General features: G+C 41.1%; 1 protein-coding gene across 5 annotated transcripts in view; it reads right to left on the bottom strand.

Annotated features, from left to right (window-relative positions):
- The window catches only part of LOC134209120 (PAN2-PAN3 deadenylation complex subunit PAN3), a 172975-nt gene that overhangs the window by 11953 nt on the left and 134883 nt on the right, over positions 1-26139 (bottom strand). For all 5 annotated transcript variants that reach the window (XM_062685101.1, XM_062685102.1, XM_062685105.1 and 2 more), the window contains 9 exons: positions 21489-21589; positions 21256-21394; positions 21044-21190; positions 20840-20983; positions 20667-20783; positions 20485-20608; positions 20304-20426; positions 20101-20230; positions 19895-20031 (listed from right to left, as the gene is read on the bottom strand). In XM_062685101.1, the coding sequence (XP_062541085.1) occupies positions 19895-20031; positions 20101-20230; positions 20304-20426; positions 20485-20608; positions 20667-20783; positions 20840-20983; positions 21044-21190; positions 21256-21394; positions 21489-21589 (1162 nt within the window). The remainder of the gene's footprint in view (positions 1-19894; positions 20032-20100; positions 20231-20303; positions 20427-20484; positions 20609-20666; positions 20784-20839; positions 20984-21043; positions 21191-21255; positions 21395-21488; positions 21590-26139) is intronic.

Below are 26139 nucleotides of genomic sequence, written 5' to 3'. Positions count from 1 at the left end.
ATGGAACGGACCTAGGATTGAACCCACGACCTCCTGCGTATGAGGCAGATGCAGTAGCCATATGACTACCAAGCCCGCTTCGAAACAAGAGAGATCACGCACTGAACTGATTAATTTTATTACTGGTCGCGCAATGCAGAACACATTAATTCGGCCGACCGCGCGATCGTTCTGCGGTCCGAAACATGAGAGATCACGCACTGAACTGATTAATTTTATTACCGGCTGCGCAATGCAGCACACATTAATTCGGCCGACCGCGCGATCGTTCTGCGGTCCGAAACATGAGAGATCACGCACTGAACTGATTAATTTTATTACCGGCCGCGCAATGCAGCACACATTAATTCGGCCGACCGCGCGATCGTTCTGCGGTCCGAAACATGAGAGATCACGCACTGAACTGATTAATTTTATTTTCGTTCTGCAGTCCGAAACATGAGAGATCACGCACTGAACTGATTAATTTTATTACCGGCCGCGCAATGCAGCACACATTAATTCGGCCGACCGCGCGATCGTTCTGCTGTCCGAAACATGAGAAATCACGCACTGAACTGATTAATTTTATTACCGGCCGCGCAATGCAGAACACATTAATTCGGCCGACCGCGCGATTGTTCTGCTGTCCGAAACAAGAGAGATCACGCACTGAACTGATTAATTTTATTACCGGCCGCGCAATGCAGAACACATTAATTCGGCCGACCGCGCGATCGTTCTGCTGTCAGAAACAAGAGAGATCACGCACTGAACTGATCAATTTTATTACCGACCGCGCAATGCAGAACACATTAATTCGGCCGACCACGCGATCGTTCTGCAGTCCGAAACACGAGAGATCACGCACTGAACTGATTAATTTTATTACCGGCCGCGCAATGCAGCACACATTAATTCGGCCGACCGCGCGATCGTTCTGCGGTCCGAAACATGAGAGATCACGCACTGAACTGATTAATTTTATTACCGGCCGCGCAATGCAGAACACATTAATTCGACCGACCGCGCGATTGTTCTGCAGTCCGAAACATGAGAGATCACGCACTGAACTGATTAATTTTATTTTCGTTCTGCAGTCCGAAACATGAGAGATCACGCACTGAACTGATTAATTTTATTACCGGCCGCGCAATGCAGAACACAATAATTCGGCCGACCGCGCGATCGTTCTGCAGTCCGAAGCATGAGAGATCACGCACTGAACTGATTAATTTTATTACTGGCCGCGCAATGCAGAACACATTAATTCGGCCGACCGCGCGATTGTTCTGCAGTCCGAAACATGAGAGATCACGCACTGAACTGATTAATTTTATTACCGGCCGCGCAATGCAGAACACAATAATTCGGCCGACCGCGCGATCGTTCTGCTGTCCGAAACAAGAGAGATCACGCACTGAACTGATTAGTTTTATTACCGGCCGCGCAATGCAGCACACATTAATTCGGCCGACCGCGCGATCGTTCTGCAGTCCGAAACATGAGAGATCACGCACTGAACTGATTAATTTTATTACCGGCCGCGCAATGCAGAACACAATAATTCGGCCGACCGCGCGATCGTTCTGCTGTCCGAAACAAGAGAGATCACGCACTGAACTGATTAATTTTATTACCGGCCGCGCAATGCAGAACACATTAATTCGGCCGACCGCGCGATCGTTCTGCAGTCCGAAACATGAGAGATCACGCACTGAACTGATTAATTTTATTACTGGCCGCGCAATGCAGAACACATTAATTCGGCCGACCGCGCGATCGTTCTGCAGTCCGAAACATGAGAGATCACGCACTGAACTGATTAATTTTATTACCGGCCGCGCAATGCAGAACACAATAATTCGGCCGACCGCGCGATCGTTCTGCAGTCCGAAGCATGAGAGATCACGCACTGAACTGATTAATTTTATTACTGGCCGCGCAATGCAGAACACAATAATTCGGCCGACCGCGCGATCGTTCTGCTGTCCGAAACAAGAGAGATCACGCACTGAACTGATTAATTTTATAACCGGCCGCGCAATGCAGAACACATTAATTCGGCCGACCGCGCGATCGATCTGCGGTCCGAAACAAGAGAGATCACGCACTGAACTCGCCTCGGAGCTAGTATCATCTGATTCAGAAAAACTATCGTTCAGATCTTCTTCGATCGCATCCTCCGTCGAATCCACTATTGATTCTTCCAACGGTAATGTTTTGCGTTTCCGGTCACTAGTTTCCATTTTGACTGCACAGCTGTTTATCCGCAATACGACTGACTGTCGTTTAGAACTAATGAATCACCAGCGGTGGTTGGCCGCCGCGGCCAACATCCAGGCGCTAACGTATATGCGTGGAGAGCAGCATGATTTTACCGTCACAAAAACTTATGGCGAGAGACACCTAGGAAAGCTCCATAAAGTACGTCGTGCAAAAAAAACACTTTCAACCCCCTCTCCCCTTCTACAAATACAAATTTTTTGTATTGAACCTCTTGTTTTTTTTGTATTTATCGTCACGCTCAGACCCCCCCTCTTCCCGTAAGTATGTGACGTGAAGGAACTTTGTATGTGAAGTAACTTTGTGAATGGCCCCCTAACACCCCCTAACCTAAAAATAGGAACATTTCACGAACAAATATTTGATAACACTTACTAGTTACCAGTACGCCTATCAAATATGTTTTCGATTAAAGAGTTTATTTAGCATGAGCTTGGGATGAGCAGAAATTATTAATTATACAATCACTCGCCCACTGCAAGCCGAGAACACCTTTGCATTCTTCACGAGCTCATGCGGAATTTTATTGGAATCTTGGGGAATCTGGAATCTATGGCAGATGTTTGTCTTGTTCAACGGAAAAATACAAATTAGCGATTGCTAGAAGATGAGAAATATATGGAAAAATACAAATTAGGAGTAATGGAACGAGCCTGGGATTGAACCCACAACTTCTGCGTTTTCGGCAGAAGTTGGAGCCATATGACTACAAAGCAAGTTGTTTTTTCGATGAAGAAGTTTATGGAAACTTAGCTAATGGTACCTTTCAGTACTTCTTCTTCTATGGCTCTACATTCCAACTGGAACTTGGCCTGCTTTTCAACTTGGAAATCTATTAGCATTTCCTCAGTTATTAACCTTCTTCGGATATTAGAAAATAGTTACGAATAAGATGTTGGGGTCATATTGACCCAGAAATGTAAATGCTTATAAAACAGTCAAATTATAACCGAATTACAAAGTTTATATACCGTTCGAAAGATAAACTCATCAATTTTGTGGCTATGTGGTGATATGCTGGTTCTGGAGACAATGGCCACCGGGAAACGACTTCCACGGAGACCTTGTCGGTCATATAAGGGGAGCATAAAAATCGCTCCATATATGCCATTCGATCGCTAATTCTTCATATATTCTCTTAAAACGGTAATGTATGGTCCATGAGAGCGTTTCCGACGAAAGTGGCCACTCCTGGTACATGCAAGGTGCCCCCGGGGAACCCGCAGGAGGCGACATTTCCGTTTTAGCAACAAAATATGCCGTGCGGCGGCTCTTTCGTCATGATTTTCCACCAAACAGATGGTTATGCGCTTGAAATCGATAAGTGACCACATTGGCCACTCCTGGTACATGCAAGGTTCCCCCGGTTAACCCGCAGGAAGGGACATTTCCGTTTTAGCACCAAAATATACCGTGCGGCGGTTCTGTCGTCATGATTTTCCACAAAATAGATGATAATGCGCTCGAAATCGCTAAGTGACCACATTGGCCACTCTTGGAGCCTATGAGGTGACCCGAGGAACCCGTAACAGGGGACATTTCTGTTTTAACACCAAAATATGTCGTGCGACAGCTCTTTCGTCATGATTTTCCACAAAATAGATGATAATGTGCTCGAAATCGATAATTGACCACATTGGCCACTCTTGGAACTTCGGAGGTGCCCTTGGGGAACCCGTAGAAAGGAATATTTCCGTTTAAACTCCAAAATATGCCATGCGGTGGCTCATTCGTCATGATTTTCCACAAAATAGATGATTATGCGCTTGAAATCGATAATTGTCAACATTGGCTACTCTTGGAGCCTATGAGGTGCCCTCGGGGAACCTGTAAAAGGGGACATTTCCGTTTTAACACCAAAATATGCCGTGTGGCGGCTCTTTTATCATGATTTTCCACCAAACAGATGGTCATGCGCATGAAATCGATAAATGATCACATTGGCCACTCCTTGTACATGCAAGGTACCCCCGGGGAACCCGTAGGAGAGGACATTTCCGTTCTGGCACCAAAATGTGCGGTGCTGCGGCTCTCTCGTCATGATTTTCCACAAAATAGATGATTATGCGCTTGAAATCGATAATTGACCACATCGGCCGTTCTTGGAGTCTACCAGGGGCCCCCGGGGAACCCGTAGAATGGGATATTTTCATTTTAACACCGAAATAAGCCGAGTGGCGGCTCTTTCAGTGTGTTTTCCCACCAAAGAGATGGTTATTCTCTCGAAATCAATAAGTGACCACATTGCCCACTCTTGAACCTAAGAGGTGCCCTTGGGGAACACGTAGAAATGGACATTTCTCTTTCGTCATGATTTTCCACAAAATAGATGATTATGCGTTTGAAATCGATAAGTGACCACATTGGCCACTCTTAGAACCAATGAGTTGCCCACGGGGAACCCGTAGATGGTGACATTTCCGTTTTTATACCGAAATGAATAAGTGACCACATTTTCCATTTTGGAACCTATGAAGTACCGCCGTGGAGCTCATAGGAGAGGACATTTCCGTGCTTACTCTTACTCTTACTTAGGGCCGATGCCCACGTAGCGTGTTTTGAAGCTGCGTGCACGCCGCGTCTCACTCACTTTTTAGGAACTTTTCCTCAACCGAATTGCTCGCAGTAAAAAGCATTCGACGAAAATCCTGCCCTATTGAAAATTGGCCAGATCGGACTATGGGCTCCGAAGTTATGGCCAAAATACTAATTTCAGCAGCTGCATGGGAAAATCACTTTTCTGGCACTTATGCTCATCCGATTGGCTTGCAATAAGTTGCGTTCAGCAGAAAATTTTAGAATGCAAATAAACAAATATGAAAAATAAGAGCTATCTACCTATTAGTGTTATATTAGACTTTTCTTATATATTTCTCAACCCTTTTGAACGAACGATAAAGGCACCATCACCACTAGGTAGATTAATCTTGTTTTTTTTTTCTATCAATTAGATCATTCATTCTGAACTTATATCTACAACCTGATATGCTACCGATATATGACTAATAATACCACTAATATGCTACCGATATATGAGAAGGTGTTGGAAATAATTGTAAAAGATCAACTGTTGGAATATCTAAATGATAGAAACATTTTAATTGAGGAGCAGTCCGGGTTCAGACAAATTCATTCCTGCGAATCAGCCCTAAACTTACTCTTGTATAAGTGGAAAAGAATGATTGAAGAAAAAAAAGACAATTATTGTATTGTTTTTGGATCTTAAACGAGCATTCGAAACAATTTCTCGTCCTGTAATGGTAAATACTCTGCGTGAATACGGTATTGGAGGAAAGGTCGATAGTCTTTTTGTATAAGTCTCTAGTTGCACCGCATATGGATTACTGTTCTTAGGTTTTGTTTCTGGCTGGCGACACGCATCTCAAAAGGCTACAAAAACTTCAGAATAATTTTATGAGATTCATTTTGAATTGCAATAGGTATACTCCAATCAATATTATGTTGGATGCACTACAATGGCAAACAGTCAAACAACGAGTTACATTTAATGTGCTGGTGCTAATTTTTAAACTAAAGAACAACCTCATGCCAGAATATTTAACAAACATTATTGTTAGAGGGCGAAATCTACATCAGCATAGTACTAGGCAAATTGACGATTTACGTGTTGTACCATTTACATTGACGACAAATCAAAAGTCAATGTATTATAGAGGAATACGAATTTTTAATGAATTACCTTTAGATATAAAAAATGTAAGAACTATTATTGAATTTAAAAGAAAGTGCTCTGAATTTGTAAAAACTATGTTTATGTTAAGGTGAAAACTGTATGAATTAATTCTAATTATCTGAAGATAAATAAATGAACTATTATTATTATTTATACTAACCTACAAGGTACCCGCAGGAGTCTCGCAGAAGGAGAGATTTTTTTATATCGAAATGTTGCGTTTTCATATCATTGTCCACGGCGATCGGTGAAAACCTCAAACTTCTATGAGTCAATATTGAAGGGACCATCGACTAATGGCAATATCGAGATGCGGAATAGAAAATCCTTGGAGAGCTGTTCGAAGGAATCATCACAGTAGCCCAGAAACTATTTTTTAATTTGACTCAGTACTCAATTTCAAATGAAGAACAATTTCAAACGCATAACCAACTTTTTGAAGACTTGTGGCCAGGGTAGACAATGATAGACGAAGATAGAGCTGCCGCAAGCGGCACAGTACATTTTATATGTATAACCATGAAAATGTCCTCTCCTACGGGTTCGCAGGGCATCTCAAAGGCTCCAAGAGTAGACAATATCACTAATCAACTCCAAGCACATGACCTTTTGTTTGGTAGAAAATAACAAAGAAAGAGCCACCGCACGACATATTTTGGTGTTAAAATGGAAATGTAATCGTCTACGGGCTCCCGGGGGCACCTCATATGTTCTAAGGGTGGACAATATGTCAATAATCGATTTCTAGGGCACCTATTTGAAGGAAAATCACGACGAAAGAGCCGCCGCATGACATATGTTGGTGTAAAAATGGAAACGTCATCTTCTACGTGTTCTCCGAGGGAGCCTCATAGGTTTCAAATGTAGCCAATGTGGTCACTTATCGATTTCAAGCGCACGTCCATCTGTTTGATGGGAAAACACCGAGAGAGCCTCTGCACGGCTTATATTGGTGTAGAAATGGAAATGTCCCCTTCTACGGGTTCCCTGGGGGCCCCTCATAGGCTCCAGGCGTTGCCAATGTGATCACTTATCGATTTCAAGCGCATAATCATCTATTTTGTGGAAAATCATAACAAAAAAGACGCCGCACGGCATATTTTCGTGCCAAAACGGAAATGTCCTCTTATACGGGTTCCCCGGGGGCACCTTGCATGTACCAGGAGTGGCCAATGTGGTCATTAATCGATTTCAAGCGCATAACCATCTGTTTGGAGGAAAATCATGACAAAAGAGTTGCCGCACGGCATATTTTGGTGCTAAAACGGAAATGTCCCCTCCTGCAGGTTCCCCGGGGCACCTTGCATGTACCAGGAGTGGCCAATGTGGTCACTTATCGATTTCAAGCGCATCATCATCTATTTTGTGGAAAATCATGACGACAGAGCCGCCGCACGGTATATTGTGGTGCTAAAACGGAAATGTCCCCTTCTGCGGATTCCCCGGGGGCACCTTGCATGAACAAGGAGTGGCCAATGTGGTCACTTATCGATTTCAAGCGCATAATCATCTGTTTGGAGGAAAATGATTACAAAAGAGCCGCCGCACGGCATATTTTGGTGCTAAAACGGAAATGTCCCCTCCTGCGGGTTCCCCGGGGCACCTTGCATGTACCAGGAGTGGCCAATGTGGTCACTTATCGATTTCAAGCGCATAATCATCTATTTTGTGGAAAATCATGACGACAGAGCCGCCGCACGGTATATTTTGGTGCTAAAACGGAAATGTCCCCTCCTGCGGGTTCCCCGGGGGCACCTTGCATGTACCAGGAGTGGCCACTTTCGTCGGAAACCCTCTCATGGACCATGCATTACCGTTTTAAGAGAATATATGAAGAATTAGCGATCGAATGGCATATATGGAGCGATTTTTATGCTCCCCTTATATGACCGACAAGGTCCCCGTGGAAGTCGTTTCCGGTGGCCATTGTCTCCAGAACCAGCATATCAAAACATAGCCACAAAATTGATGAGTTTATCTTTCGAACGGTATATAAACTTTGTAATTCGGTTATAATTTGACTGTTTTATAAGCATTTACATTTCTGGGTCAATATGACCCCAACATCTTATTCGTAACTTTTTTTGTGGGGTCGTTCCTGTTGTACCTTAAAATACTTTTTTCATGTCAGATGCTTCATTTCCACAAAATATTAAAAGTCAAGAAATTTCAGAACGATCGGATTATCAGGTAAAAAGTTATTCTACTTTGAAGTTTCGTTTTGGGTCATATTGACCCCAACATCTTACTAAGGTTAATTGAAAGCTTTTCTTTGCCCGCCATTGCATGAGTATATATCTCGTGCGGCAAGTACAATGGATACACTATCCCCAGGGAGTCGAGAATGTTTCCAACCCGAAAACATCCTAGACCGGACTATATGCCTATTGGAAACCCTTCGGTACACTGCTTCCAAAAAGTTAACTCCAAGGTGCCGCATGTTTTCAGCCGGTACACCAGAACTTAACGTTTTGATTCGAATTTGATTGTATTTTATGATTTCATGATTTCAACTATTACATATAATTCTTACTCTAATTTTATGTCTTGGACTTCAATTATGGAATAGCAACGATCATCAAGAGACGCTGTGCAAGATCAAGTTTCATTCTATAACACAATAGACGATACATGAGCGAAATAAAATGACAATGCGAAGTTTGAGACCATAATAACATTTTTTTTTTCGTATTCACGTACTGTGTTGTCCATTGGAGCTATTTTCACTAACAAGCAAGTCTGGAGAACTGTGCATCACTCTGCTGCTTTTGTTTACCTTCAAGCTCCACATTGGGGATTATTCTAGAGGTCCGTAATTGTTTTGGGAGTACTGTGATGTTTATATAATGATGCAATGATTTTCCATAAGGTTTCTCCAACTAACAAACAAGCTCTAAGGCCTATAAATCACTCTGCTGGTCTTGTAGACCTCCAATATCTGAACTCAAGAATGGTTTGGAGTACCGTAGATATTCTGGGGTCTCCAGTAGCCTTGTGGACAAAGGCGTAGGATTGTCAATCCGGAGATGGTGAGTTGGATTATCGGTTCGGTCTGGGATCATTTCGGGTTGGAATCTTTCTCGACACCCTGGACATAGTGTACCATTGTACTTACCACACAAGATACATACTCATGCGATGGCGGGCATAGAAAAGCTTTCAATTAATAACTGAGGAAATGCTAATAAATTGAAAAGCAGGCAAAGTTCCAGTTGGAATGTGAAGCCATTGAAGAAGAAGAAGAAGAAGATATTCCGGGAATGTTGTGAATTGAATGTACTAGTGTAATGATGTCTCATGAAGCTTCTCCAACTAACACAAAAGCTCGGGAACCTAAGAATCTCTCTGTTGATCTTGTAGACCTTCAAGATATAAACTCAAGAATAGTTTGGAGTACCGTAGATGTTCTGACATCACTGCGATTTCATAAAAAATATTGTAATAATGTCTCAAGTAGCTTTGGTAATTTCAAATGAGGAATGAAATCCCGCTTGGTTGTTTACGTAGAACATCAAGATATGAACTCAAGAAAGGTTTGGAAGCCCTAGAATATCCCAAAAAAAATATTTTCTCCCATATTTCTACTTTTATATGGTTTGTATCCGTTTTTGAAGCGGGACGTCCAAAATTTATGTAGAAATAAGGTGAAAAAAATCCGTATAGAATCGGCTAAAGCAAAGATGAGACTAATCGTTAACAAACCAAAACTAGGTTTCGGTTCGAGTAACGATACACAGAGCGAAAAAAGTTGGGATTCCAACATTTTCCAATTTTATTTTGAAAGCACGAAGAATACCAAGTTCTTGGGAGTTAAAACCTTTCAGTCAAATGCTAAATTGATGGAATTAAAACTTTTTTTTTAGTTTAAAATTTTTATTTTAACAGTCAAAACTCTCAGAGCAAGAAATGTAAAATGATCAAAAAAGCTTAATTCTCGCGTGATTTTTTTAAACGTCTTAAGTCCAAAAGAGAGGCTTTCTTTGTTTACTTTCTCTTTCGATTATTACGAAGCCATACTAACATTTACATTGGATTTTTTAACAGAGATCTGAAGAAAACAGCTTTGTCTAGCGTGTTGAGGTGGAAATATTGCAATAAATGCAAAAAGACAAACAGGCATTTATAATATAGGAAGTAGTAGCCTTATTCCGTGGCTATCAAATATTTTTTTATTGTTTAATGTTTAGGCTTGATCAATTCATTGAAGCATTGAATGCGATAATGAAAATGAAACAAATAATCAATTTTAAATTTGCAGAATTTCTTGCCGAAGTGACATTTTTTGCAATAGTAAATTTAACAATCCTATGCTTCCTACTGAAAATCACTAACGAACTTTCTTAATTTTACTAACGTTTCTTTAACTTTTACCAACGATTTTTTGTGTGTGTAGGAACACTGAAGGAGCATTTTTCGCGGATCCAGAAATACGTTTGCACATTACGGGAGTGAACTCGGAAAACATCACAACCTTCGCTACGATTTTACGTGTGAGAAAGCTGGCAGAAAATCAACAAGACAAAAATCAACAAGACCCTATTTTGTGCCGAATTTGGCACCCTGTTACTATGCGCGGATGGTGTCAGACTGGTACAGTGCAAAAAGGTTTTGTGCAAAAAGAATTCCACCCACCAAACTTGCCAGAACTTCGTCCAATTGAACAATTTTGCGCCATTATGAAGGCCAAACTTCGTAAAACACCTACACAGTTTTTATAGGTTTTTATTACCGGGATCTCAGCAATTTGTCGAAATTTTAACGAGATTCGAACAGCCGAGCCTCAGCAAACATGTTTTTTGCTCCATTTGCAAATAATTTGCCGAAAATCAGCTAACAAACGTCATATTTGCAGGGATATATTTTTATTCTGCTGGCGCATGGCTGTGTCGCTGTGCGGATATTTGCCAAGATGTAGAAATAAAAGCTGAGTGTGTAAGGTACTGTGGCTGGATTTGAAGAAACAGTGGGTAAAAATATCATAAGAAAAAGGTATCACTATTGCAGAAATCCTCATGACCTAGGTATCACAGGGCACAGTGCGTGCATGTAGTATGGAGAGGAATTCCAATAAACCAGTAAAGTAAAAACCTATCCAGAATGTTGTAATTTATGCCCTAAAATTTTGAAGAAAATCTGACTAAAACTATTTTTTTGGTAGTATTTAGTATTTAGTGTCCTGTACTAGGAGACACTTCAATGAAATAGAGACGAGCTCGGTGGTCTAGTGGCTACCGCTTCTGCCTTGTAAGCAGGAGGTCATGGCTTCAATTCCAAGCTCGTCCCTTTCCTACTTTGTATTTCTATCTTAATAAGAAAATTATTTTGAGCTTTTTAGTGGAATGTCTTCACTTGTCATAAGACGAGTTTATACAATCCCATTGAATTCCACCACTTAATTGTATCTTGACAGATACGTATTTCGACCTCAACAGTAAGGCCGTCTTCAGTGTCTCGTACTTGACTCGACTTCGAGTCCCGAGGCACTTATGAGAGGTCGTAGAGTTTTCTGCATCTTTCTTAAGAAATCACAAATCTCAAATCATTAATGTGGAAGATTTAATGATCCACATCTTTCAACATGATCAGATTTAAAACGGATTAAAAAAGAATATCAAAAATACCAAAATATGTTCACGGTTCTGGATCTTATCGTCCTTTTGAGCCGAGATTTAGCAAGTGACAGTTGGTGCTTATTTTGCACGTTATGAGAGTAATATTTAGCAGGCCAAGTTTCAGTTGAAATGTAGAGCCTTAGAAGAAGAAGAAGAAGTAATAGATTCTATACAATGGCCCACTTGTTAAAAGTCAACTGAAAAAGGAACTATAATTGAACAGAGATTTTTCTGAAAAACCTTTGGCTATTTTCGGCATGCCATTCAAGAAGAGCTCAGCGTGTGTTACCTTCAAAGACACCGTCCTAATTAGGGGCTGTCCATATACCACGTGGACCAGTTTTGATCAGATATAGATACCCCCCTCCCCCAGCGTGGACATTTGCTCATATGAATTTCCAAAAATTTGTATGGACCATGGACATACTCCCCCTCCCCCCTAAACTGTCCACGTGGTAAATGGATAGCCCCTTAGAACACATTTTAGTCCATGGTTGATTAATAAGGGCAGCAGGGACTATGTCCAAGGGCTTGACGATCCCTCCCCAGGCCATCTGCGAGTTGTGGGGCTTGCCTAGGATGTGGTGGGGTTTGACAGTGGGCCCTGTTAAACCTCTATAAAAAGCTGCATGTATCCGCAAGTAGGCCCCACCAAAGCGACCGTGTGCCGCTCAAAGCGCACAAGCCCAAGTCCTGGTGTTAGGTGGGACGCTAAACAGCCCTGACACGACGGCCCTCCGACGAGACAGGAGGTTTGCGCTGGCCCAATAAGCCGCCTAGAAAACCAATCATTACGAACAATATAAGAGATAATGCGACTCGATATAATCAGCGGCAAAGACCTAGGCGACGAATACAGGATCACGATTGGAAGCTTGGAACATGGAATTGCAAGTCGCTAGGTTTCGCAGGTTGCGACAGGATGATCTACGATGAATTACATCCCCGCAACTTCGACGTCGTGGCGCTGCAGGAGATTTGCTGGACAGGACAGAAAGTGTGGAAAAGCGGGCATCGAGCGGCTACCTTCTACCAAAGCTGTGGCACCACCAACGAGCTGGGAACCGGCTTCATAGTGCTGGGTAAGATGCGCCAACGCGTGATTGGGTGGCAGCCAATCAACGCAAGGATGTGCAAGCTGAGGATTAAAGGCCGTTTCTTCAACTATAGCATCATCAACGTGCACTGCCCACCCGACGACGAGAAAGAAGCGTTCTACGCACAGCTGGAGCAGACATACGATGGATGCCCACTGCGGGACGTCAAAATCGTCATCGGTGACATGAACGCACAGGTAGGAAGGGAGGAAATGTATAGACCGGTCATCGGACCGGATAGTCTGCACACCGTATCGAATGACAACGGCCAACGATGCATAAACTTCGCAGCCTCCCGCGGAATGGTAGTCCGAAGCACCTTCTTTCCCCGCAAAAATATCCACAAGGCCACATGGAGATCACCTAACCAAGAAACGGAAAACCAAATCGACCACGTTCTAATCGACGGTAAATTCTTCTCCGACATAACGAACGCCCGCACTTACCGCAGTGCGAATATTGAATCCGACCACTACCTCGTTGCAGTATGCCTGCGCTCAAAACTCTCGACGGTGTACAACACGCGTCGAAGTCGGACGCCGCGGCTTAACATTGGGCGGCTACAAGACGGTAGACTAGCCCAAGAATACGCGCAGCAGCTGGAAGTGGCACTTCCAACGGAAGAACAGCTAGGCGCAGCGTCTCTTGAAGATGGCTGGAGAGATATTCGATCCGCCATTGGTAGCACCGCGACCGCTGCACTTGGCACGGTGCCGCCGAATCAGAGAAACGACTGGTATGACGGCGAATGTGAGCAGTTAGTGGAAGAGAAGAATGCAGCATGGGCGAGATTGCTGCAACACCGCACGAGGGCGAACGAGGCACGATATAAACAGGCGCGGAACAGACAAAACTCGATTTTCCGGAGGAAAAAGCGCCAGCAGGAAGATCGAGACCGTGAAGAAATGGAGCAACTGTACCGCGCTAATAACACACGAAAGTTCTATGAGAAGTTAAACCGTTCACGTAAGGGCCACGTGCCACAGCCTGATATGTGTAAGGACATAAACGGGAACCTTCTTACGAACGAGCGTGAGGTGATCCAAAAGTGGCGGCAGCACTACGAAGAACACCTGAATGGCGATGTGGCAGACGAAGATGGCGGTATGGTGATGGACCTGGGAGAACGCGCGCAGGACATAATTCTACCGGCTCCGGATCTCCAGGAAATCCAGGAGGAGATTGGCCGGCTGAAGAACAACAAAGCCCCTGGGGTTGACCAACTACCAGGAGAGCTATTTAAACACGGTGGTGAGGCACTGGCTAGAGCGCTGCACTGGGTCATTACCAAGATTTGGGAGGAGGAAGTTTTGCCGCAGGAGTGGATGGAAGGTGTCGTGTGTCCCATCTACAAAAAGGGCGATAAGCTGGATTGTAGCAACTACCGCGCAATCACATTGCTGAACGCCGCCTACAAGGTACTAAAGCCGCATATGATACAATCGATCGGGACCAGCTATGGCAGCTAATGCACGAACACGGTTTTCCGGATAAACTGACACGGTTTATCAAAGCGACGATGGATCGGGTGATGTGCGTAGTTCGAGTTTCAGGGGCATTCTCGAGTCCCTTCGAAACCCGCAGAGGGTTACGGCAAGGTGATGGTCTTTCGTGTTTGCTATTCAACATCGCTTTGGAAGGGGTAATACGAAGAGCAGGGATTAACACGAGTGGTACAATTTTCAATAAGTCCGTCCAGCTATTTGGTTTCGCCGACGACATAGATATTATGGCACGTAACTTTGAGAAGATGGAGGAAGCCTACATCAGACTGAAGAGGGAAGCTAAGCGGATCGGACTAGTCATCAACACGTCGAAGACGAAGTACATGATAGGAAGAGGTTCAAGAGAAGACAATGTGAGCCACCCACCGCGAGTTTGCATCGGTGGTGACGAAATCGAGGTGGTAGAAGAATTTGTGTACTTGGGCTCACTGGTGACTGCCGAAAATGACACCAGCAGAGAAATTCGGAGACGCATAGTGGCTGGAAATCGTACGTACTTTGGACTCCGCAAGACGCTCCGATCGAATAGAGTTCGCCGCCGTACCAAACTGACAGTCTACAAAACGCTAATTAGACCGGTAGTCCTCTACGGACACGAGACCTGGACGATGCTCGTGGAGGACCAACGCGCACTTGGAGTTTTCGAAAGGAAAGTGCTGCGTACCATCTATGGTGGGGTGCAGATGGCGGACGGTACGTGGAGGAGGCGAATGAACCACGAGTTGCATCAGCTGTTGGGAGAACCATCCATCGTTCACACCGCGAAAATCGGACGACTGCGATGGGCCGGGCATGTAGCCAGAATGTCGGACAGTAACCCGGTGAAAATGGTTCTCGACAACGATCCGACGGGCACAAGAAGGCGAGGTGCGCAGCGGGCAAGGTGGATCGATCAGGTGGAAGATGACTTGCGGACCCTCCGTAGACTGCGTGGTTGGCGACGTGTAGCCATGGACCGAGCCGAATGAGGAAGACTCTTATATACCGCACAGGCCACTTCGGCCTTAGTCTGATTAAACAATAATAATAATGATTAATAAAAAAAAAAATATCAAAAGTATACAGTTATTGGAGTATATAGGAACGATGTTTAGGAGCCCCTCAAACAATTTTCTTTGCCATGAGCCGTTTGCTAGAAAAAGTTAAACGTCTAGCTTAGGTGAGTCATCATAAAATTCTAGTGTGACTGCTTGAAAAAGTTCAACATGTCTGGTTGGGCCACAATCTTGACCCAACTATCTCATGTATCCTGTTTTAATTTGTGTTAACTAACAATCATTTGGACACGACTATTACTATTTAAACCTCGCAAAAGATGTCAGTGATGCAAAATCCCGTTTTCAGAATTTTTTTTTTGCATTTTGACATAAAAGTGTTTTTAGTTGGGTCGTGGCTTGACCTGTGGAAGCCTAACCAAATAGTGACCTATGTAACAATATCCAAACTAGCCAATCAGGACTGTACTATCAAGTTGATGCCATATGTTTCTTCAACAATTATCAAACAAACCGATTCTTTAACAATTTACCAAAAGTAATCGGAAAATTTCTATATTTAGTTGCTGAAGGATATACCGTGCTGTGCCCTTATTCCAATCAGCGCCTAATTCCGTTCACGCAAGACAAAATGATAAATAATAAAGAGTTTTTGTCTAAAAACAACAGAGAAATATCCTTGTACTTTTCTATGGTTATGTACGCATGAAATGAAATGAAAACCAGCGTCATTTTTAGCGATTAATAGTGAAAATTTAAACAAAATTTGTTGGTCGTCACCACGAGCGCCATTTTGACTGTTTTCATTAACCCACTTGCTAAGAACGTCTGTCATAATATTTAAGCATTTTTAAGTGAAAATTTGCCCTGGATTTCAAACACAGCAGCACACCAAGACAAAACAGGTAACATTATAGCATATTATCAAATTGTTGCCTGTATTTTCCCGATAGAAAATGCTGAAAAGTAAAAAATATCTTGACCGGAATAAGGGTACATCTAAATCTACACGTTCCTTATTCCGTTCATTGGGTTTGGAGGATGGATTCCGAAAATTCCGTGTTTGATAATAGAATCTATGAGCAAGAAAAGGTACATCGTACATGAAGCCGTATGAATGGTGAACATTTGAAATTCTAGTCCGCAAGCAGGTAGACCCGAAAGGAATTCCGTTAACGACTCTACTCGAGACATTTTTCAACTCGCGCCGGGAAATACAGTTTTTTCAGTTAATAATTTAATGATGATTTATAAAGTGAATGCTGGACAATGTTAAGAAAGGGTTTCCGGAGAATACAGACAGTTTTAAACAGCACAATCCATATTTGCGGCGTTCTTGTTTAAAAGCTTTATCCGGAAATTTCTTGGCGAATTTCTATAAAAAAAACACTGCCCTCTCTGAGCTGCAAATAAGGTTATGTTTTACCGGAATCCGTGAATACTTCGTAGAAGTAGGGTTATCCGATACTTTAAAGAACCGGAACTTTGAAGAATATTCTATTTGAACGAAACAGTGGTACGAACAATTACAAACAAACAGAGACATTGTTTTGGAAGGTTCAGGTCAGAATTAAAGGCCTAGTATCCAGGCTCTAGTCAAAACTACGTTGAGGATAAGGTGTAAAACTCTGATAAGGAATCGTATCTGTCCTTTTATGTGGTACCTAATGCAACTGGGCAGCTGGCATCAATGTTCATGTTGAATATATCTCGAATGGTAAGTGAAACAAACGAAAAAACAGTCAACTTGGCTATACTAAGGAAACATCATTCATCGTATTTTAAATTTGGAAGGAAATTACATTTTAAGCTTTTTATTTGCAATATTATAATGAATGAAAAGATGGATTTATGAGAAAAATGATGCCTGGTATTAGCATCTCCAAGAAATCAAATGTTTTTCGGGGGATTGGAATTAGGAACAGGAATGAACGGAATTAGGAACAATGCCATTTAAGATGATTGGAATTAGGACCACATAATTGGTCAATTTTGTTTTCACTAGTGGAGCCTAAGTCTATGAATGCATCCCAACATATTTTATTTTCAATTGTATATAGATAATGACACTATGTAGTGAAATTGCAGCTTCAAAATACTAAACGGCTATTTTTTAGAGCTCTTAGACATAGTGCATTGTATTAGGTGAACGGAATAAGGGCACAGCATGGTATAAGGATATAAGGGTACTACTTGCTAAACACGCTTCGTAGAACTGTAATAATTATAGATAGAACATTCTTGATATACTTCTTGATAAAACATCCAGATACTTCTTGTAACAAAATCCAAAGAAATTTACTTTACCGTTGTAGAAAACAGAAATTTTGGCTGATTTTTTGGTTGAATCTTTGGATAAAATTCCTCCAGGATAATATTTCAAGTGAATTTTTAAGAAACTGGTAGATACCATGTGAAACATGTTTGTCTGCAGTGATTTCACTTCAATACAAAATTCTTGAGGAACTTCAGGAAGAGCTCTGTGTTAAATCCCGTTAGGAAATTTTCTGTCCCATTTAAAAAAAGGAAGATGTCTAGAAAATCTCTGGGGTGGAAGTTGTATTCAGGAAAAGATCTTCTGAACGAAACAGGGAGTAAATTTCTTCATTCTATGCAGAGATTCTATGTATATGTATGCAGAGAAGATACGTGAGAGAGTTTATCATTCCCTTTTGGATTCAATCCCTGATCATGATGTGACTGTTTTTGGGAAGGAATGATTTTCTAAATTATAAAACATCTTGTTACCACCATGAGGGGTGACAATGGGTCTGGGGATGAGAATGGGTCAGTCTGGAGGTCGTAGAGCAAAATCGTTCAAGAAGGTATTTCATATTTTAGTCTTCTTGCACTCAGATACATTCAATCTATTCTACAAGCTTTCTAAGCATTGTCACCCCCGACGACGGTACTCTGGAATAGCTCCTGAATAGACTAAGAAAATATTCCTGGCTCGCTTTTCACAATAGTAAAGTCATAATAGTTTGATTTTTTTTCTGCACATCGATCGAATATGAATGTATTGAAACGGTTGAAACAGAAGCGTGTTTCAACTAGAGTATGAATTATGAGTGAAAATACCTAGGGGGTACCTCAAGCAATACCAAGGCATCAAGGGTAGACCTCTTCATGTTTTCAAAAAGTATCGAAAATTAGACCGGTCAGCCCAGAATCACAATTCTTATGCTAAAATAAGCCTCCTGTCAAATTCGTCAAATTCGGATAGAATTTCGAGGTGGCTCAAATCGATTTAGTATTTTTGGGCTATTTTCAATTTTGAAAAAAATCTAACTAGAGATATAATCGCTGAAATCTATCGCAACAACATCTATACGAAAGCTTTTGGTGTGATCTAAAAGTCTTGTGAACATTGCGATTCGTTTCGTTCACGTTTTGACCATGTTAAAGTCGAGTCAAGTACGAGACACTGAAGACGGCCTTACTTTTGAGGTCGAAATACGTATCTGTCAAGATACAATTAAGTGGTGGAATTCAATGGGATTGTAAAAACTCGTCTTATGACAGGTGCATGTTAAAGTGTTTTTGAGCATTTAAGTGCATTCAAACACTGTTTCCCCTGAAAGTCGTTGTTCTTCAAACAAGTTATTCGAACAAAACATAAATCCAATCATATGATAATTGATGCTTACAACAAATGACTTCCAAATTTGATTCATTGCACCATATGTCTGTATGTTTCTACCATTGAGTGCATCGTAGTAACAAGTGAAATAAAAGCTTCTTTGTTAGAAAAACTTGTTTGGAGAAATCCTAATGTGCCAATTTATGACAAACATTCAGCTTCTGATTTTTAAGAATTTAACGGTAAGTCGCCCATTGGCAATTATATTACACAAATATCCAGGGAAAAAAAAAGAAATAATAAAATAGTAAATTAGCAATGATTTGTAATAAATTCAATAATTTAGTAGAACAACGACTTTCAGGGGAAACAGTGTTTTAATGCACTTAAATGCTCAAAAACACTTTAACATGGTCAAAACGTGAACGGAACGAATCGCAATGTTCACAAGACTTTTAGATCACACCAAAAGCTTTCGTATAGAGGTTGTTGCGATAGTTATCGGCGTTTATATGTCTAGTTAGATTTTTTTCAGAATTGAAAATAGCCCAAAAACACTAAATCGACTTGAGCCACCTCGAAATATTATCCGAATTAGCTGAAAATTTGACAGGAGGCTTATTTTAGCATGAGAATTTTGATTCTGGGCTGACCGGTTGAATTTTCGATACTTTTTGAAAACATGAAGAGGTCTAATCAAGGGGTACCACTCAACAAAAAGGTTGAGAACCGCTGTACTAGGGGACACTTCAATGAACCGTGAAATTTTGCACCAAAATTCAACAGCAAAATACATTGTCAGCAAACTTGTTCAAATGTTTAAAAATGGTTGATATGAATTATTAACGATTATATTTTGCGAGCCTTTATAACTATTGCAAAAATGATACTTAAATCATGATGTAAGAGTCAAATTTACCACAAATATTTTTTGTTGAATTTTCTTACTTTTATTTAACCTCATTATTCTTCCGAATTTCGAGAATTTCCAGACATTTGAAATTCCCATTTTCCATTATCAAAAAAAAAAAATGTCCACGAATATGGAAGTATTATTCAGAAAGAAAATTGAAGTTAAATTTCTCACGTTGAAATCACATCTTTTCCATAAATAAATTCCTCTAACTCCAACTGTATACTCACAACATAATGTTCCTCAAATCGGACGAGTAATGCCTCGATATCAGCTCGATGCTGTTCTGGATCTGATCTCGCTGAACGGACTGTAAACTTCGGCAGGCGAGGGCCAGGATCAGCTTTCCGAGGGCCGTTAAATCATCCTACGAGCAGAAACTCATTGAAAAATAACAAAACCACAGCAATTCAATGGGCAAAAGTAGCCTGCGGACCTGTTGATGATGGGTGACCAGGGCCAGCGGGTTGGTTTGGCTCGGGTCGTACGTTGCGAGATCGGATATCGCCACGCAACTGAACCGTAACCGTTTGCCAGTGATGATGATTTTCGTGGGGTCCAGCGTTCTGAAGATAAAAATATTGGTTATTCATTTGATTTAACTCGGTGGATTGTGTTTTTATTTATCCCGTATCATACCGGCAAGCCAGGCCAGCTTGATGGATTGCTCGTAGCCCGGCGGACAGTTGGATGATTACCGACCAGATTTCGTTCTCCGGTAGAAGTGTACCGGTAGTCGCTCGATGGAGTGTGCTTTTGTGGCTGTGCGTAATCGATCTGTTAGAACTTGAAACGAATCGAAACAGATTTAGGAGCTCACCTGAAGGGTCGTGCTTCACCTGAGAATGGATCGGAATAGCCGTTCGTGGGTTCCGCACTAGGGATGAAGTATTTCGAGAGTAGTGTCTGCGATCCGGGGTAAAAGTCGTACACTATCACCAAGGCTGTGAAGCGAGATTTAATAATGCGTCGACATAGAAAACTTTTAAAATATGAACTTACAATTATCACCAAAGTTTTTCGTAGTAAACACCTCTCGAAGTTGTACCACGTTCGTGTGCTGGAGTTTCTTCCACATGTCGACTATCTGCATGCACTTGGTCGACTGAAGACGGAAACCTAACGGAAATCCGAAGAATTAATTTAGCTCAAATTTTCAACCAGCAGGTTCTTACCATGGAGACGTCTAAGGCAGTATTTCACGCCAGTTAGATTGTGTGTTGCTTTGTAGGTGGACGACTGTACCGGTAGTTTGGGATGGACTGGCAAAGACTCTAGCAGACATAGTGAATGATAGTTCTCGACCTCTAGAGGTAAATCTGCAATCAATGTTCAAAATGTATCGATTTTCGAAAACAGTTCAAACCGAGTGGAAGTACCTTGACACTCGGTTTCAATACTATTGACTATTTCGTTCCTAGATAAAATATCGTTTCTCAGTTCGTCCTGCAGGAAGTACGCCATCGACAGTTGTGCCTTGGTTTGCATGTTGACAACGTGCGATGCAGGTCCCGGGTAGACATGTCCTGGAAAGAAAAGTATAAATTTTTATTTCCTTTCGTGCTAGAGGAAGCCTTCGAAGCAGACTCACCTGGATGCGAGTAACTTAAATTAATTTGTGAGCTTGCTACGTGGACAAAGGTATTTTCAGTCGTGTTAACTGTACTACTCGGTGTTAATTGATGGTTCGCCGCGGTCGGATAGAAATACGTCGTGCCACCGACATTTTCCTGTATGGGGTAAGGGAAAGAGGAAAAGCGAAAATTTATCAAAAGTTTTAAATTTCCTCAGACGCGGTAGTAATTCAACGGGACGACACTTTACTTGGTGGATGTTGGTGGTAATTGGCGGTGGTGATGGTTGAGGCGTAATTCGAGGAGATGTATTAGTACTCTGTGGTGATTCGTTACGGAGTAAACTTCGCCCTTGAAGGATAACGAAACAGAAAGACAAAAGCCCAATCAGTATCATTTTGGTGCGCAAATACACGAGTCGAGAAAAGTTACATTTCCTCAAAGGAACTAATTAAATGCACGCTCGGTGTGGACTTAATTAATGCCTGCTGGGCGGCGCACAATGGGAGCAGTCTGGAAGGAGGCGGTCAAAACACTTTCGTTGCGTTAGTAATGTGATATCTTGGATGTGCCACCCAACCAAGTGGGCCAAATGAGTGAACCACTCATCTCGTTGGCCCGTCATCTCTATGCATTTCATCGTTTTCTTAACTGCAGGACTATTAGGATCTTTTAACGAATTTTTAGTTTGTGAAATAATTACCAAACAGTTCTGCGATTGAAAAATTCGTAAAATTTCACAGATTCAGCTTTATGACGTCCTCCAGTAAGCACGTTAGCGTATTGTGACTAAGCTTTTGACGTTGATTCTGTCGCATCACTGATAATGGAGTAATTGTACATATATGCTAGCATTGTTTGATTGGGAAATTCTGAGATTATTAGATCACCAAGTAGGAAGGTGATCTTCGCTTTAGCGGCGTTGAAGTCACTTGCATGTTTGTATGATTACATGTCCAGATAAGTTAAAATGCAACGTTATTACAATACTCTAAGTTATTACGATATCTGGGCCTTTCTTAGCCGCGCAGTAAGATGCGCGGCTACAAAGCAAGACCATGCTGAAGGTGGCTGGGTTCGATTCCCAGGGTGGTCTAGGAAATTTCCGGGTTGGCAATTGTCTCTACTTCCCTGGGCATAACAGTATCATCGTGTTAGCCTCATGATATACGAATGCAAAAATGGTAGCTTGGTTTAGAAACCTCGCAGTTAATAAATGTGGAAGAGCTTAATGAATACGAGCTGTGAGACGGCAATGTTCCAATGGGGGATGTATTGTCAATAAGAAGCATTAAAGCATATGGAGACGCTTGGTACATTTGTGCGTTGATTCATCTTGTCACTAAATTTTTACGCAAATTTCATGACATCTGTTTCGCATTCGTATGGAACTTGTATTCGTATGTATGTGTTTTTAGGGATCACCATTTTTTAATTTCCGTTCTGAAATTCATCAAACAATTTATCAATTTATCAGTTTATCAAAAAAACACAATTCAATCAAAGTTAATTGCCTTAAACCATAATTGTTAATTGATTAAACCACCCGACTTGGACGTTAATTTACAATGTTATGAAAACTCATATGTGAATATGTACGTTATATGAAAGATATTGATTTGGAAAATGTATTGGATGTAACCACTTTCCCTTCGATGGGATTCGAACCCATGACCCTACAGTATGCTAGACTGGTGCTTTAACCAACTAAGCTACGAAGGACCTCCGTCGGCCTTCGCAACCTAGCGGCTACTGAACGAGCTCGAGATTCCCAAATTGGATGCATAGTCAAATCACTCGCAATCCATTTCTCAAGCCAAACCTTCCACATGTGTATAGTACACGTCCACATTAGAGGAGCGTGAGTATTTAGAATGTCTGGCGGCTATGCACATTCTTCATCAGCAACTGCACTGATCAAGTGAGATTGTGTAAACTATTTGCCAGGCGGTCGTCAAGCTCAGACCCGACCGCATTGCGTAGGCAAGAGCACGCAACTCAGGTTCAGTTCAATCAAAGTTAATTGCCTATTTCCGGGTATATATTATTTGCATGTCACAATGAGAAAATGCATCCAAGATTCCTATAAAAATTTCTTTACTTTCTCTCCAAGAATTCCTCTTGAACTTTCTTCATGAATTTTTTAACAGTTCGTCCGGAAGAGTTTTTAATTCCTAATGAAAACACTATCATAAGTCCTGAATTATGCCTTCCCTAACCATCCATCCGTTTCATGGTACAGTATAAGCTTTTTTTTGTTCTTCCCTATACTTATGAGCATCATCGTGTTAGTGTTTTGGCACAGGAATGTAAAAATATTGTTTTTTGCATTGAAACTTTTCGTTTCGTCGTTGAAAACATTGACACTTGTCTACAGCGGCTACTTCCTCGAGAGACCATTTGTACATGTTATTCACTCATACATGAATAATACTGTCAAAATTTGCATTTGACAATAACAATTTTCATCTAAAAGCTCTATTTTTTGACATCGGTCCACTCACACAGAATTTTTGAAGAAGGAATTCTTGTAGGAGAAATATTTATTTATTTTTATTTCTTCTTTTTAATTTCTGATGTCTCAATGACTATAAGGATAAAAATGTATCCTAAATCTAATTATTATATTTACAAACATGGATAAAATATGCTCATAATACAGCAATCAGAATACATAAGAAACACATCAATACAATTAAACAGGACATATCAATCTTCAGTTTTTGTGTTAATTTGTGCCTCGAAAGTATGCTGCGAAAAGTCGTTGTAGAGTAGCTGGCGAGTATTCCACAATTCTTGTATAACCGGTTCCTACAATTCCTGATGGAGAATTTATCCAAAATATCTGGAATCCAATCGACATTAACTGTAAAAAATCAGGGCTACCAATTTGATAACTTTCCCCTTGACACCAAGTCTAGCGCTGAGTGCTCGGCGTGGAAACCCAAAGGTGGGAATAAAATTTTGGGATTTATGCGCAATAGTGTAGAAGTGGTTGATGAACACAAAGCTGTGATAGGGCAATTTTCAAATGGGGGATGTCTGAAAATCTAACAAAAATTTACAGGAACTGATGCTGGAAATTTTCCAGGGGTCTCCTATACAGAAATTCTGGGACACGTATTATTCATTCCTCAGAACTTCTGGACAAGGGTATCCCTAAAACTCATAGATTAGGAATTCTTAGAGTGAATTAAAAAACTGGGAGTATAACCCTAGCAGCACAATCCAGACCGATTTGGTTGCACCATTAACCAAATTGTGACTAAATTCGGTTGCATATGGGTCACAGAAACTTTTTTGCAACATGTGTGCTGCTCGGGAAACCATTCTTCCCCTACAATTTCACTGGAATTCTAGTAGAAAGAACTTTTAAGAAGTCCTATCGAAGGAATTCCCCAAAATATAAGGAGAAGAAATTTCCTTTAATTCATAGGAGAAGATTTCCTCATAATTCGTGAGGGAGCAATTCCCCAGAGTTATTAGAGAGAGAGAGTAATGTAGAATTTTTAGGATGATGTGAATAATTCGCCTGGATCTTCAGAGGATAAATTCCTCCAAATTCCTTAAGGACGGATTCCATCTTAATTTCTGGAAGAGGGATACCACAAAATTCGTACGAGAGGAATCGCCCTGACCTTTGGAGGGGCAAAATTCCTAAATGAGTATTTAGGAGAATTTTTGAAGAAGAAATTCTTGTAGGAGAAATGTTTATTTATTTATTTATTTATTTTTATTTCTTCTTTTTAATTTCTGATGTCTCAATGACTATAAGGATAAAAATGTATCATAAATCTAATTGTATTATATTTACAAACATGGATAAAATATGCTCATAATACAGCAGTCAGAATACATAAGAAACACATCAATACAATTAAACAGGACATATCAATCTTCAGATTATGTGTTAATTTGTGCCTCGAAAGTATGCTGCGAAAAGTCGTTGTAGAGTAGCTGGCGAGTATTCTACAATTCTTGTATAACGGGTTCCTATAATTCCTGATGGAGAATGTATCCAAAATATCTGGAAGCAATTTCCAGTGAGTTTTTGGAAAAGGAATACCTGCGTTGCGGGAAAGGGGAGAGCGGTGGTGCTGCAGTTCTTTAGATTTTTTTGTAAAGTTATTCCCCAGAATTCCTGAATGGGCAAGCTCTCAGATCTGCTGGGGTAGGAAATCCCACGAATTTCTCGAGATGGAAGACCAAGACTGATTGAAAAATCAGTTTCCCAAAGTCCATGGAGCAGGAATTCCCTAGTGTCCTATAGGAATTGTTCAATTAAAGAAAAAATACAGTCTGCATGGGGACAAAGTCATGAAATCCTTGGAGGAAGAATTTTCATAATTTCTGAAGCTATAAATGATCAGAACTCTTGTGTAGGAATTCTCAAGAACTTCTAGAGAATGTATAACCCTGTAGTCTTGAAATACGAGTTTCCCAGAATTGTTAAACAAAGAATTTCGTAAAATTTCTGGGAGGAGATTTTCGCATAAATCAAGAGTCCAAAATTCTTAACGAAAATCGATGAGATAAAATTTGCGTTTAAATTTAGTCACAAGATGAATCAACGCACAAATGTATCATGCGTCTCCAATCTCCATATACTTTTATGCTTATATGCTACTGAACAGTTTTCAAAATCCCTACCTAACGTATCCCCTGAGAGGCCCATTTTTGCCAAAAAATACATTCAATTATCGTAGTAACATAGATTATCGTAATAAGTTAGTATTTGAAGGTCACTCCTGACGGAATCCAAGTTTAAAAGTGCTCGCGTTTTCGGGGGCACACCACTCGATACGGAAGCAACGCACAACTGTCATTTTTATTATTTCACGCATGCTGCGACGCAGCAAAGCTAAATCAACAAAAATGACAGTTGTGCGCCGCCTCTGAAT

Source organism: Armigeres subalbatus, chromosome 2 (assembly GCF_024139115.2).
Source record: "Armigeres subalbatus isolate Guangzhou_Male chromosome 2, GZ_Asu_2, whole genome shotgun sequence".
NCBI classification, from domain to species: domain Eukaryota; kingdom Metazoa; phylum Arthropoda; class Insecta; order Diptera; family Culicidae; genus Armigeres; species Armigeres subalbatus.
The sequence above is the reverse complement of the archived record's forward strand: the minus strand, read 5'-3'. Positions and strand labels throughout refer to the sequence as shown.